The 15,648-nt window shown below is 50.5% G+C and overlaps 1 protein-coding gene across 2 annotated transcripts in view; it reads right to left on the bottom strand.

Annotated features, from left to right (window-relative positions):
- CAMK1G (calcium/calmodulin dependent protein kinase IG) overlaps positions 1–14,233 on the bottom strand; it is a 29,128-nt gene extending 14,895 nt beyond the window's left edge. The window contains exons 1-2 of one of the 2 annotated variants that reach the window (XM_039230110.1): positions 14,177–14,233; positions 3,927–4,044 (exon numbers count right to left, since the gene is read on the bottom strand). In XM_039230110.1, coding sequence (XP_039086041.1) covers positions 3,927–4,015 — 89 coding nt within the window. In that variant the 5' untranslated portion in view covers positions 4,016–4,044; positions 14,177–14,233. Of the gene's footprint in view, positions 1–3,926; positions 4,045–12,579; positions 12,705–14,176 lie in introns of those variants that run through there. The other variant, XM_039230109.1, reaches the window with a different exon arrangement.
- Between the last annotated feature and the right edge of the window lie 1,415 nt (positions 14,234–15,648).

Genomic DNA, 15,648 nt, shown 5'->3' on the forward strand with positions numbered 1-15,648 from the left:
TTTCCCCCAGCTGCACTTGGAATTGAGTTAATCAGAGCCTTCAGAACTTACTCTATTCATTCAATCACTCACTCACTCATTCATTCATTCATTCACTCATCCCTTCAATCAAAATTTATTGAGCACCTACTGAGTCAGACACTGGAGATTAAAAAGTAAGTGTTTCTGTTCTTAGGAAGCCTGTAGACCAGTGAGGAACACAGACAAATGAGCAATTAACACTAGATATGAAAGATGTTATTAGACATTCAATGCATGCTTGATTATCAGACAGAACAGATCATCTGAGTGTTAGTTAGGCACTCGGATTAGTATCAGTCTAGCTTAGAGTCTGGTGTGAGAGATGGACACAAACAAATAGGCTGGGGTATCACGAGACCGCTGGCAGTGAACATTTAAGGCAGGGCCGCTGGCTGGCTGGTCAGGTTGCAGAGTACACAACTCCAGCACATGCCACTCACCTCGGAACCGCTGTACATTTTCATACAATAATTATTACCGCACTTTCCCCCCAGCAGCTAGCTGGCTAGAAAAAAGGGCACTTTTGTCTAACATGTACAAAGCGATTGCTTGGAGTAGCTAAGGAGACATAATCCACGGCTCTCTGACTTAAGAACACCCTGAACTCAGTTTGTAGGGATGAATGAGAGTTAGCCCAGTGAAATGTTGGAAGTGATGTCTCAGGAGGGGGTGAGAAAGAGGTATAAGAAACGGCCTGGAGGCACATGACAGCAGGTAGGATAGGGCTGCCAGGCTCCAGCACCATCGGTGAGTATGACACAGGGAATAAGGGGCCATGAATGTGCATGGGTACCAGGTCCTATACCTAGTTATGTACGGAAAATGCTCAATAAATGTGTGATGGATGGATGGGTGGAAGGGTGGAAGGAGGGGTGAGAGGTTTGGACTGGGATTATCTGTGCATTCTACTCATCTTTAGATCCCACTTTCCCTATTGTAAAATGACAGCCTTGAACCATATGGCCTTCAAGATCCCTTCCAGCTGTGACCTTCCAGGACCCAATTCCAGAGTTCTCCCTCTCCGCCTGTACATGTGGGTGGTCCCCTGATTTCAAAGCTGATCTCCACTCTGGGTCCTCTTGTGGAATGGGGTTAAATTCAGGCCTCCTTGGGGGTGCCATTTACATTGCAGTGTATGCAAATGGCGCTTCCGAGGCTTGTGCGGTGTTGTGGCAATTTGAGACTCTTCTGCCTCAGTTTGCTTCTTACAGTGTGTCTCCCCTCTTGCTGGAAGACTGGTTGATGGGGGAGGTGGGGGAGGACCAAGGAGAAAAGTCCCTTCCTGGGCATTGAAAGAAGGAGGACCGGGGCCTGGGTGACATCATGCTACAGACCAGCTTTGCCCAGTGTCCGTATGGCTACTCTAGGGCCCTGGCATTGTGGGTGACCTCTGGGCAGAATTTAGCAAAAGCCTTTCTCCCTGTGGGTTGTTCCAGAAGAGCTGAGGGCTTGAGACAAGAGGCTTTTGTCGTGAGATTCTGGTACCTCCCTCTCAGAGAAGTCTGCTCTGCCCATACCTCCCTTCCCGTCAGCCCCTCACCTTGGTAACTAAGTGAGGTCTGCAGCTTGGGGCTGCCTGTCCCCCTTCTGGAACAAAAGCTTCTCTTTAGCTTTTGTTCAGCCCCACCTGCTGCAACAGCTATGACTTGCCCCCTGTCTGGTCCCCGGAGTTGCCCAGACCAGGGTGGGGCTGGATGTGTTAGAGCCACCAGAAGCACTTAAAATACAGAGTCTTGGCTGCCCAGCCCTCCCTCGGCAAATCCCAGTGTAGTAGGTCGGGACCAGGAGTCTGTATTTTTCAAAAATTACTGGGGAACCTGGGTGGCTCAGTCGGTTAAGCATCTGACTTCGGCTCAGGTCATGATCTCATGGTTTGTGGCTTCGAGCCCTGTGTCGGGCTCTGTGCTGACAGCTAGTTCAGAGCCTGGAGCCTGCTTCGGATTCTGTGTCTCCCTCTCTCTCTGACCCTCCCCTGCTCATGCTGTGTGTGTGTGTGTGTGTGTGTCTCTCAGAAACAAATAAAAAACATTAAAAAATTACCTGAGCTAAAATGATCATAGGAAGTTATTATTAATTTTCTTGAGTGTGGCAATGCTACTGTGGATATAGAAGAAAAGGCCTTTCTTTTTAGGAGATGCAGACAGAAGGATTCAAAGGTGACATGTCCTGAAGTTTGCAACTGCTTACAAATTGTTCAGGGAAATCAGTGTGTGTGTGTGTGTGTGTGTGTGTGTGTGTGTGTGTGTTATGTAAGTATATAAAACAAATATAGTGAGATGTTAACAACTGTTGCACTGAGGCAGTGGGTATATTGGTTGTTCACTGTATTATTATTCCACTTTTAAAAAAATTTAGATATTTTCACAGTTAAAAGCTAGATGAATAAGGGGCACTTGGGTGGCTCAGTTGAGTGACCGACTCTTGATTTCGGCTCAGCTCATGATCTCACTATTTGTGATACAAGCCCTGTGTTGGGCTCTGTGCTGAGTGTGGAGCCTGCTTGCGATTCTCTCCCTCTCTCTCTAGCACCTACTCTCTCTCAAAATAAATAAATTAATTTAAAAAAATAGTTAACAAAAAAGTTAGAGGGCTAAGCTCCGCTGGTGACTCCACAGTCACCTTAGGTTTAGCACCACGATGACAGACTTCACTGAGCTCCCTGAGCGAGTGTGTGTCTGTCTTCTAACAGACCTGCAGCCCAAGTCTGAGCGAACAGTGAATAAGCTCTTGCCAACCTGGGCATCTTTCTCCCTCCTTCTGATTTCTGGGATGGTTGGCAAATCATTTCTGATTCATGCATGAGTCTTGTCCCTCTCTCCTGCCAAAAACCCCCTCTGGAGCCACCCCCGTCTTGGCAAAGGTCCTTGATGGAAGGCCAAGGCTCTGATGACCAGCGCCACCGCCGAGATCCTCCTGCGAGCACAGAGCCCCATGCTGGTCTGGGCAGGGAGAGCTCAGGGGCCAACTGTCCAGGCCAGGCCTGGCTCCTCTCCGTCTACAGTGAGAGTGTGGGCAGCTGTCATTGCACGAGGTCACTGCCTCCTAGCTGAGCGGAGGGAGCTAAACTTAGCCCAAGTTGGCTAAAGGAAAAGCTTGCTTGAATGGACAGCCTACTAACTGCCCCTCACTTCCTGAAGCCCAATTAGCCCAGACTAATTAGCAGTCCGGCTGGGGTCCTGGGGCTACGGAGCCGATGGCCCGAGCCCTTGGCAGCCTGCGTCACAGCCTGCACATCACCAGGGGAGAGGTGGGACGAGCGGAGAGTCAGCTCCAGACAGACTGTCTCTGTGTCTCCAGCCACGTAATCGTTGTCGAAGGGAGGGCACAGACACTCCAGAGGCTGGTAGGAGTTTGGGCTTCATTGGAACTTTATTTTTCTAACATGGCACTTAAGTACTGTGTGGGGACAATGGTGGTGGGGAGCTGACTCCGGGATGTGTACCCGTCTGCTCTCTGGGGCCGAGAAGCCCCTTCTCTTCTGTCTACAGCACACACTGAGGTTGGTTGACTGTTCACTGCTGGAGGAAATGAAGAAGCTGGATGAGGGGGCCCAGGAACATTCTAGGGTCACTGACTTTCTGGAAATGCTCCAGAATCCCACTCTCCGGGATCTAAAAGTAGGACACAGAGGGGCGGGGGAGGGGGGTGGTCCCCGGGGGAGGGCCAGGACATGGAACCTAGGTAAAGGGCTGGTATTCCCTGCGGGCCCCAGTGCACGAAACTGTCCTCCATTCTCCCCCACGGTCCCTTGCCTTACCCCACCTCCTCCCTGCGAGCCGCTGGGCTGATTTCCCAGCGGCCTCAGTCCCAGCTTGTCAGCCGCAGCTGGCCCAGAACAACTCTTTTTCTGGGTCCCCGCAGCACGCAGCCCTGCCATCCCACCGGCCCTCAGCCCCCACACTCACGATCCCAGCACTTCCATGAAGATGAAGGTTTTCCGGATGTTGGTGGTCTGTTTCTTCCAGGAGCTGGAGTCTTCTTCCTTTCGACCCATCGCCTCCAGAGTTGAAGCTTTCAGGGATGCTTTGAGGAAGGGGAGAAAGGCTCTGATCATCTACAATTTCTTAACAGGATGAGAACAAGTTGCAAAAAGAATCAAAAACACATCTTTCACATAATAGCTAGAAAGAAGGATGAGGAGCAAAACCTGGCAAAAGGTTTTGCAAAACCTTGTAATTGGCAGAAATAAGACCATTCTCTCCACTTGCTTTTTAAAATGGCTCCCACAAATGCGTTGCATGTCTACTGCACACCCATTGTACTTGCTACATGTCCAAGGAGTGGAGAGTCTAGGAGTGCAAAGTCCACTTTGTCCATGTGTATTTAAGGGCAGTAACACACACATGTGTGGATTAACACGTGCATATCCACCTTGGGTGGATCTGAGCTGTGCAGAAGGGTTTCCTGGTGATGGCCAAGGTGTTTACTGAAACCAGAGTCAGCCCCATTCCCTGTTATCACACGTTGTATCAGGTCTGCCACCTCTCCAAGTCATTCTGACTCCCACCTCTCTCCTACCTGTTCTGGGCTAAATGAATGTTGGATGAAGGAACGTTGTTTCTTCCCAAACACCCACAACATCAGTACTGTGCTGGGAAGATTGTTATTTACTAAAACCTGAATTAAATCTTGTCCTAACCTTGTATCAGGGTTCCAGAGTTACCACATCCATTCACCTGAGTCAGCGCCTATGACGCACCAGGTGCTGGGTCCATACAGACGGTGGCTCTGTCCTCTGGGGACCCACAGGCTAGAGGAGGCATACAATGAGCTGGGAGGGCACCACGTACATGGTGACAAAGTGTGGGAAAGCCGTGAAAGAATAAACCTCAGGCTTGCAAGAGGGAAAAACAGGGACAGTCATCTTTAGATAATGTCAGGGGAAGGCCTATGTAGCAGGGCACATTTAAGCTGAGATCGGAAGTTTGTGAAGGAGCTGCCAAGCACAGGGTGTTTATATGAAGGAGCATTTCAGCAGAAGGAATCAAATACAGGAGGCCAAGATGGGGGCAGGGTGGGAACAGCCTGAAGGGATGGAAGGGACCAGGTGTCTGGAGCAAGGGGATCTTCGGATGACATGGGTGATTGAGTGGGCAGGGGCACACCATGTATAAAGGCTTATAGATCCTGCTAAAGATACTGGATGTTTCTTCTAAGTGAGACCACAAGACACTGAAGGATTTTTAGCGGGGAGTTAAGTTGCACATTGATTTTAGAGCTCACTCAGTCAGGCTGCTCTGTGGAGAATGGGGTGGAGGAAGTAAAAGTTGATGTATGGAAAATGGGTGGGGGTCAGAAGTCCAGGACAGAAGTGATGGTGGCTTGGATCACAGTGGTTATGAGGGAGAGAAGGGGTGGACTTGGAATACATTTTGGGGTTCCAATTATGTGCGATACCAGGTGATGTGCCTACAGAGCACTGAGAGTCTAGACTGGCTGCCATGCTTTTGCTAGGGGTATCGGGGTGACAGTGCCCTTAGTGAGGCAGGGAATACTAGAGAGAAGCATGTTCTTGGGGTGGTTGGGAGGGATCTCTGTTCCTTTGGGCACTCTACCCTAGTTGCTCTATTATAGGAGGCTATGAGCGTCTGGAGTGGTGGGTGAATACCATTTCTGCCAACGAACGCCCTTTCCCATACTCCTTGGGCCGAAGAAGTAGGAAAATATGTCTAACGGTTGCATCTCTTAGGCAACGCCCCTCCTTCCCCATTTAAACTCCATAGCCTCAGAACAAAGAGGAAAGTTGGTGCCTCCCCATCTGAACATCAGGTAAAGAGCAGAGGTTTGGAGGTCAACCTGAGTTCAAATTCTACTGCTGCTAGTTACTACTTAAATGGCCTTAGACAAGCTACTAACCTCTTTGAGTCTATTAATACATTTGTAAAATGGGGACAAAGCCCATTACGTTATGGTGAAGGTTAAATGGAATAGTGTGCACAGAGACTTAACACATTTTCTCACATATACTAAACAGTTGGAATAGAGATAGTATTTGGGGGATGCTAAATCGATGTCTTTTCATTCCTGGTAATCCCCATCTGGAGGACTCCTCTCCTAAAATAGGTTCTAGAGTATAGAGGGAAACCACTTCTGCCATTCAGACACAAATGTGAGGCTTAAGCCCCTGTGGATAAGAGGAATATGACATAAGAGAAGGCCTTGCGAGAGAGGAAGAGGTGTGGAAATGACTGAGAGTTTTGGCCTGAGTGGATCCAGGGAACGAGATGGGGGGAGATGGGTGTAGTTGCCTGAAGTGCACATCTGTGCTTTCACCTTCATGGAGTAGAACCCCCATCCAGGCCTGGGGGAGATGGGTGACACAGATGGGTGGGCTTCTCAGGACCCTGCTGGTGGGAAGCTATAAGTGTAGGAGGAATTTTCCTCCCACATTTAACAGGGTAGGAGGTAATCATGGGGCAGGCCTAGAGGGAGAAGGTGAGTGAGACAGGGTGGCCTGACCTGCCAGGATTCCAGAAGTTCCCCAGAGCCTTTGGGGGGCTGGAGCCAGCTTGTTCCAAATCATGACAGCCAACTGTGTGTGCCTCCCTGGCTCTGTGTTTAGTGATCTCATATTTTTAGCTTGAAATTAGCCACAGCGGGAGTACTTACACCTGGACACAGGCAAGTGCTACAATCAGGGCTTCTCCCCCACTCATCCCCTACCTTCTAGAACCAGCCCTTAAACAGATATCTCATCTCACTTCTGCCCATGGCCCTGGTGAAAGGACACAGAGCTGCTAGAGGGCTTGTCACCTGGAGTCCAGAAGAAACAAGTTTAATCAGGGCTTCTCAGGTGGAAGCAAATGGCTGGGAGCTGGGCCTTTAGCAGAGGGTGTCAGCCTGGTGCCTGGAGGCCCCTTTGGGACAAGTCACACTTCAGAGGTCAACAGTCATCTTATGGTGAGATCCCAGAGACCTAGGATCTGAGGTCCCTGATGAGTCTGAGGCCCCCTTCTCCTACCTACAAGCAAGTCAAATAAACACCTTATAATACAAAATGCCCCTTGAGCAGAGAAAGAGAAGACGAAGCCAACTCAAGGCTGCTCAAGGCTGTGTGTTTCCCTGGAAGAAACTGAGTTAGCCCAATGAGACTCTGTCGAACCTGAGATGCTATAGTGAACAAATTCGAATTTAAAGTTCCCCATTTCCCTTTTATTGCTGCCTGGTGAGAGTGGGAGTTCACGAGAAGGATTTTATAGGAAATAAAGACGTTACATTTTCTTTGTACACTTCAGTATTGCATGCAGACTTGCAACCTGGCTGTATCTGAGTTGGTGGCTGTTATTATGAAAATGCCTGTGAGAAATGTTATGAATTCCTCAGCCTTTGGAAATTCCAGTGTGGATCTGGTGGTTTGTGCTGGTATCTTCAGGCCCGTTTGCAGCCTTGCTTCTCTTGGGAGGGGGGCAGCCCAGAGGGATTACAGCAGTTCCGGGCCCGGGCACTAGCTGAAAGAAGCCTGGCCATCAGTGCAGGGTGGCCTGACCCTTGACTTGGAGGGCATGGTCCGCAATGCAGAGACAAATGAATCCTGACTGGCAGACTGCTTTGGGGAAGATGAAATATTAGAATAGAGGGCTATCTTTAGCCAGATACCATGCTGCAGATTCTTAGCCCCAAATCTGGCAGCTTCCACATATCAGAGTGGTTGGCATCTGGGGTCGGACCAAGTACTTCTTATTGTATACACAGCAGCTGGGAAGTCTTGAAGAATGTAAGGGGTGAGGGCAAAGGGGTGGACGTTAAAAGGACCCAAATTGAAGGGTCCTTTTATAAATAAAAGGGTCCTTAAAATAAAAGGGTCAGTCTGTGTGTCTCCCTCTCCATCTCTCTCCACCCTCCACAGACCAGCAGGGCTGGGGGGTGCTGCTTTTCCGGGTAAGAATCCAATCAACAATCTTCTTTCCATCAGTCCTCTGTTTGTTCTCAGCATTCAAGAGTCTCTCATGGTTTTTGGGGGGGGGGGTGGGGAGGGGAGGGAGGTGATGGGCATGGAGGAGGGCACTTGTGGGGATGAGCACTGGGTGTTATATGGAAACCAACTTGACAATAAACTATTAAAAAAAAATCTTTCCAGCTTGGGGACCCTCCGCTGGGCATTCATGGCTCCCCCTGCTGGAGCCCCGTGGAACGACGGCTCTCTCTCAGGGAGGCTCTACCACCTCACTAGCAGATCTGTACTCCCTGTTCCTTCTCTCCTGGTCTCTCTTAAATAGCTTAAAAACATAGTATTCTTAGCTAAGTCAGGCTATAAGAAAACATCTTTCCCGCCCACCCCTCCTCCCATACACTCAATCCCAACAATTTAGTTCCATCTTCAGAGCAACATGGAAACCTCGGGGCCCGGTTCTGAAACCCCGGGTTGTTCCCGCCCCTCCCGGACCTCAGAGGAATCCCCAGGCCCCGTGCCCCGCGCGGTGGAGGTCTAACCTTGGGCTCCTAGAGGGGCAGCCCACATAGTTTCCGCATCCTGCTTCTTTCCGTGGAAGTCCTCCCCCTTCTCCCCTGACTCCTGTAATCTAGGTTGTTTCAGAGGAAAAGAAAACACATGCTGAGAAGGTTGAAGCCCCAATATTACTGTTATTTGTTCCCAACACCTCTGTCTTTTGGGCCACGACTTCCACTTGGCTTCAAAGATCAGGAACAGCCACCGCAGAGTTACAACAGATTTCACAAGTGTTCAGGAGACGCCATGGGGTTGGCATCCGTGACCCCCACTCCTCAACAGGGCAAGACCCTCAAGGATATTTTGCCAAAAATGATTCCGGGCAAAGGAAACAACCTTACTCATGGGGCCATCTTTGAATTCTGGAGGTTACACGTCTTCAATCAACAAGCGTTTATGGCATACCTCCTGTGGACCCACGCCACTAAACACGGACATTTCTATGATAGGAAGCTACGTTTAAAAGTTCTTCTAATCAAGATGGAAAGACCAAGCATAAGCATATAAATAAACAACTAAAACCACAGACTAGTCAAAGGGAACTGGCAAATGAATGCATACATTGCTCGTTTCCCAGAGCCAAAGCGGTTCAGAGGTCAGTGGTAGATTGACCGCAGATGTGTGAGTGTCCCTCGCCAGACTGCGAGTGCTTCAAGGGCAGGGGCCAGGTGTTCCTCAGCTGGAATCCCTAGTGCCTAGTACTGAGCCTGGCATACACCAAAGGTCCAGCCTGTGTTTGTTAAATGATTCAGGGAGGAGGAGAGCCCAGGGGCAGGGGTGGGTTGATCAGGGAGTTGGACTTAAAATGGGTGGTGCAGGGTGGGAAGATGGATTCCTTACCTTACTTTAGAGACAGACCTGCAGGAAGAAGACCTGTACTTGGGGAAGTAAAGAGGGTAGGGCCTCTCTCTAACGTTCTCTCAGCCAGGCTCCTTTTAGGGCATTGCAGCAAGACCTATGACAATCTGAAATTCTTCTGTTTATTTGTGTGAAGTCACATCCTGGCTCGAAAGTAACTCCATGTGGACCAGACCTTGCCGATCTCCTTGTCTTCCCTGGGCCTAGTGCAATGCCTGGCTCCTAGGTCGTGCTCCCTCAGTTGTTGAGATGGTCTTCCTGGTCTGTTGGGGGACACAACTGGGAAGGAGATTGTAGAGGGAACAATTCTTCCTAAAGGGCAGCCCTGGGCTGGATGCTGTCTCTGAATGCAGCCCTTTCTGGTGCTACTGGGGACAGGCTGTGTGATCCCTGGTGGCAGCCAGCCTGACTATTTATGAGGTGCTGCTGAGAGATGCTTGGGCTGTGAGCCCAGGAGGCAGGTGCCCTTCTGCTTCTTTCATGGAGCATCCCTGCCCTTCTCTCCTTCCCATGCTCCATTTGGTCACAGGAACAATGCCAGCACCAGACAGAACTCTAAGGCAGATGAGGCGATGACCTCCTCATTGCCATCACCATAGCCCAAGATGCCAGGCATTGCATTCCATTCCATTCCATTCCATTCCATTCCATTCCATTCTGTGTGTGTTTCCCAAAGCCACAGCAAGGTTCCTAAACTGGACAGGAGCAGCCCAGAGGAGATGGGGACAGGGAAGGAGGGGATCTCAGAACAGCAAGTCTGCAACCTTCAACCCACAAATAACGGCTCTCAGCTCTACCTAGGGGAAGAGCCACTGTGCCTTTGCTTATGCTCTCACTTGGGGCTTCTGAGAAAGCAGGTATAAGTCACTCTGGGGCATGGTGAGCCCACCTCAGAGCCTTCCTAAGGGACCATGTGTGGCTTTTCCACTGACCTCAGTGCAATCAGGCCACACTAAAACCACTTTATGGTCTGCTTACAGGGTTTTCCATTTCTTGGGAGCATGACTCAGAAAAGCCTGCAGGGCTTGGGAGGGAGGTTATCAGTTGGATCATCTTTAATAAGAATGTGCTCTCTGCCTCCAGGCTGGGGCACATGGAGTCATGGCAATATATAAACTGTGTGGTTATAAGGGGCTAAAACGCTAAAGCTGGCAAGTTTTCTTGCCCTGACCTCCCACTCCCATCCCCTGTCTCCTGGGCTCTGGCCTATATTGGACTTTGTATCATCCTTTGGATTGAGAGGGACATTAGAAAGAGCTCAAGTTCTGCTTCCAGTTTTGATTTGGTACTGAGAAGCTGTGCAGCCCCAGGGAGGTCACGGTATATCTCTGGGCTTCCACATTTCTCCTTAGTAAAAAGAGATTGGAATAGATTAAGGTTCCCTGAAATTTGTGTTTAGAATATTAGTCCCGGAAGACTCTCTGTGTGCAAAGTGGGTTTGCTGCTCCTCCTTTAGAGATTCATGCCCCATAGTAGCTTACAAAAGGCTCTGAGGACTATTAAACACACTTGGTTAATGCTATTTAACCTGTCATCCCCCAAACTTACCAGATTGTGAAACTCTTCCCTTTTGTGACATCTACTAGCATCCAGGGGCCCCAGGGTTGCCCAAAGCTCACTTTGGAAATCAGGGACACTGGCTATTTCTGATACTTAGTCATTATCCATTTGGTTTAGCAACGTAAGAAATTTCTGTCAGCCTGCTGCCCTCAGTCATACCACTTCATGATGGTATGAACACATGTAGCTGTGCCTGGGTGGCCGTCAGTTTTCCAGAGCCCACACTCCAGACCGTAAAGCCTCGTGGAGACTTCTGGTAGAGCAGAACCTGAGAGGAATACGGACTCCACCTTTACGTTTAACCAAATCCGTCCTGCTGCAGTGACAAGCCAGAATTCACATGTTGCTTAAGGTTTATTGTGTGCCTCTTATAAAATAAATGAAGGACACCCTCTAGGGCTTCACTTAGTGGCTGAGAGGTCAACACACAGGAGTCACTGGAGAGAGGAGGGTGTGCTACCGGTTCCTGATGGGCTCCGACCCACGGGGGCCTCAGTTTCCTCATCCTCTGAACAGGAATAAGGATCCCTACTCTACCTCTCAGCACTCCTGTGGCATCAGTGGGCACAGAATCACTCTGCAGCTTCAACAATGCCATGCAGCGGGGCCACATTATAGGCACACGAATTAAACACCATGCATTGGGTGAGGGGTATGGAGAGGGAAACAAGCAACGCTTTAAATAGAGGTGAACACACAAGAGGAGACGTGAATCCGCTGCCCCCTAACTGGTCTCAGCTCTCAAGTGCGTCTCACAGTGTGGGCATCTCATCTCACTGTGATTTTAAAGTGTTTTAAAATATCTAATTTTTCATACATCACGGTCTTGAAATGCAAACCAACTACTTCATCTGGTACCAAACCAACAGAAGAGAACTCTGAGGCCACACTGGGAAGTTGCCCGGGAAGGGTTTATGCTGGTCTCACTGGGGCACCTCTCTAAGGAGTTTCCAGGGCTGATGGTGGTGACTGGGTGTCTGCCACACGCTGCCCTTAAGCCAGACCCGTGCAAGAGGTGCCCCCTCTGTGCAGACGCAGGGCTCCTTCCTCGAAGCGTCTGCCAGATGCTTTCCGCCCCAGAAGGGGTGCAGAGGGCGAGTTGTGGCAGGATGCTCTGCTGGACCTGCCTTGGGCTTGATCGGTGTGCACAGCAGCGCTCGCGGGGGCACCTGCCGCTGGGCCCCAGCCCCCAGGAGGTGACCGCGGGAAGGCGCCTGAGGTTGTAGCGCTGCTCGCAGCGCGCGGCAGCCTCTCATTCATGCTGCAGCTCATTCACAGGGCGGGCTTGCAGGGGAGTGGAGGTCGCACACAGCACCGCACTCGCTGGGAGCGCTGGGAGCGAGGGACAGGGAGGGAAGGAGGCACTCTCTGCTTCCCAGGGTGGGTATATTTCCTGTCCCAGCCCCCCCCCCCCCCCCCCCAGGGCTCCCCTCCCCTCGTTCCCCGGCTGAATGCTGGGAGCTGCAGCGTGCGGGCATCTCCCCTGCCTCCCCTCCCTCGGGCCTCACTGCCACCTTTAGGGTAGGTGTCTTGAAGCCAGTTTGATAGCTACAGTGCTGATGGGTGGAAAGGTTGAGAAGAGCGCCCCAAATCAGACAGTATATGACAGAGCTGGCCTGGGAGCCGCCAGTCCATCAGAGCCACCACCAAACCTGTTGCCTCTCTCCTGGGGGTGATTATCCGATGTCACTTACCGTGCTTCATCCTTGGGATGCTTTCATGCAGTCCCAGCACCTGACAGAGTCCCCTGGGGAACACGTGACTTGGATGATCTGAGAAACGCACTGAGGCCGGGCCATCTACTGCCTCTCCTGGCTCCAGCTCAAACCTTCTGTCACTCAGACCTCAGGCTTCTTTCTCAAAGTTTTGTCCCATCTTTCTCAAGAGTGCTCTTAATACACACCCACATCCACACCTCTCCCCCCCTCCCTTACCCCATAACTATCTGTAGTATCATGGAAAGGTCACTGGTGATGTCAGAAGTCCTGGGTTCAAATGCTACTGTCATTAACTAGACACCACCAACACCCAGCTTTGCAACCCTAGGCAAGCCTCTTTGAGTCTCATCCATATTAACGAAGAAACACTACTTGCCCCATCAGCTCCATGGGCTCTTCCTATAAAGCACATTATAAACTGTAAAGCGCAGTCCCCAGACCAGGAATTACTAAGCACTTTGTATTATGGCCGTATTGGAGCTCCTCTTTGGACTCGGGTTAAGCTTGGGTCAAAAGAACTGCCTGGGGCCGGGCTGTTTCCGGTTTCTGATCTGGGAAAGATCATCTCCTTACCCAGGAGAAACCTGCTTGACTCTGTGCCCTTCCTCAGAGATTTTCTTCATGATCAATTAATTAATCGGGCTCCCGACCAGCGGCTGGCCAGCCACGCACTGCCGCCAGACCAGCGCGGGCCCGGGCAGCTGCCTCTGGGAACGTCGGGGTTAATGTTCGTGCGTCAAAGTTACGTGGAGAGAAGGGGCCACGGTGCGGATGGGGGTGGTGGAGGCATCAGACCTTCTTTTAACATCTTTAGCTGCCAGCCCAGCTGGGGAAGTTTAAAGACGGAAGGCAGAGAGGCGCGCCCCTGGGGAAGGGGAAGGAGCAGTCTTGTGACTGACAGCAGTGAGTTCTGCATCCCTGCGCCGCCCCGGCGGGACGAGGAGCTGGAGCCTGGCCCTGGCCCACGCAAGGAGGGGCTGGTGCGCCCCTGGGGTGTGCAGAGCCACAGGCTGTTTACCAACTGCCTTGTCTGCCCATTGGCTCTCTCAATCCTCACGACAACCCAGACAGGTAGGCAGCGCGCATTGCTCCTTGGCAGATGGGGTCAGAGAGGTTAAGAGATGAAGGTTGAGCAGGAGGCAGGGCTGCAAGCTCGCCCGGAGCCCCCGCCGCCCCCGCAGACGGACAGCCCCTCCCAGCCACGGAGCCCCGAGCATTGTGCCTAGAATGCAGCCTGCAGGCAGGCATTGCAGGAGGGACAGATACAGATATTTTGCTGCCCTCTCCCTGCCCAGAAGTGCAAAAGGTTCCCCCTCAAGCCAACCTTGAAGTGGTGGCAGCCGGCTCTGCGTGGAGGTTCTACCTGGGCCCCCGGTCAGACTTATTTTCCAAGGCAGCTACAACTTACCCTCGATGCCACAAGAGTCAGGCAAGACTGGAAATGGGGCAGAAATGAATAAAATACCCAAGTTGCTTGCAAAGGTGGCTCTTCAGATACATCTCTAGGTGCCACATGCCTCCCCTTAAGGAAGGAAACCTCCTAAGACCAAGAAAAGACTCAGGTTCCTCTTACCTGGAGACTCGGAAGGAAGGGGGCTCCCGGTGCTGCTACTCCAGCTCTTACAGGTCTGTGAGGATTAGCTGCTCCAGCGCGTTAACAATAAACCAAATTAAAGGGGAGGAATGCAGGGGTTTTCTTTCCCAGGACCGTAACCAGGCAGCCTTAAAGGGGAGGAAAAGTAGCTAAGGTGGCTTGCGTCTCTCCTGCCTTTCCTCTGCTTTGCTTTCCCTCCCTCCAAGCAGCACTGAGTCTGATGGAGAAAAATGCTTTTGCAAAGGGCCCTTTTATGCCTCTGTGTGTGTGTGTGTGTGTGTGTAATTGTGTTTGCATTGATGTGTGCAATGGAGAGGGAGCAAGAGGAAAAAGCAAAAACAAAACCACAAATTACTGATTTCCATGGGCCTGGATGGGGTGGTAACAGAAAATTAGAGAACCTTTCTAGGACTGCCTGCCTCAGTTTCCCTTTAACCACTCAGTTGCTGGGGTGTTGTCTAAAAACACCTTCCCGACCAATAGGATATCCACTTTGACTGAAATGTAGGGCTGAAGATCCCTCTGTATCCAGTTGTCTCTGACAGAATGGGAAGAGAAGCAGGGGGTCCTCTGTGGTCCCACTGCAAATCTCTGATCTGTCTTCTCTCCCCTGTTTCTAGAAGCATAGCCTCCTGATCCCAAAACCTACTATCCTCTTTTCAGTCCTAACCCATTAGACCTTAGGAGATCCTTCCCCTTCCTCTGGAAACTCTTGCTGACTCTGCTCCCCGGTACTCACCTCTCCATCCCGCTCTTGACCACCTCAGCCTCCTTTGGGCTGTTCCTTCAGTGAAGTTTCCTTGAACTTCTGTCCTTTGCCCCTTGCTTTCTCTTTCTCTACTCTTCCCTTAATCTCAAAATCCTCTCACAGAGTCTGTTACCAACATCATGTGAATGTCCCAAATCAACACCCCCATCTGGGTTGTCGACCTTAACCTGAACATCCAGATGTCCACCTCCATCCACAAATAGTCCTGAACGTGTAATAGCTTTCTTCAAACCACTCTCCTCCTCTCCCCCTGTCCCCCCAGCCAGGCTGTGGAGCTACCATCTTCCCAAACACTCGAGTTAGGGTCCGATTACTTTCTTTGATTGTGTTGTCTCTTTCATTGCCTTCCAAACCCAATCAGCTGTTATGCACTTTTAATTGTTCCTTTGAATTTAAATAGCTTTTAAATTGTGCCTTTTCCATTTTTTAAAATCATTTGTATTTTTTTTAACAAATAACACATTCATATGGGTCAGAAATCAATTATATTAAAAGAAATATTAAAAATAAAAATAAATAAAAGATATACATCAAGGTGTTTCACCTCACTCCACTTCCCATCCACCCTTTCCCCGCCCCCACCCTGCCCTCTATAGGTGACCACTCTTATTAGTTTCTTGTGTATCACTCCAGTATTTCGTGTGGATGCAAGTAAAAGAGTATAGAATATATTCTATAGAAT

This window comes from Hyaena hyaena, unplaced genomic scaffold (assembly GCF_003009895.1).
Source record: "Hyaena hyaena isolate Hyena2069 unplaced genomic scaffold, ASM300989v1 scaffold_43, whole genome shotgun sequence".
NCBI classification, from domain to species: Eukaryota; Metazoa; Chordata; class Mammalia; order Carnivora; family Hyaenidae; genus Hyaena; species Hyaena hyaena.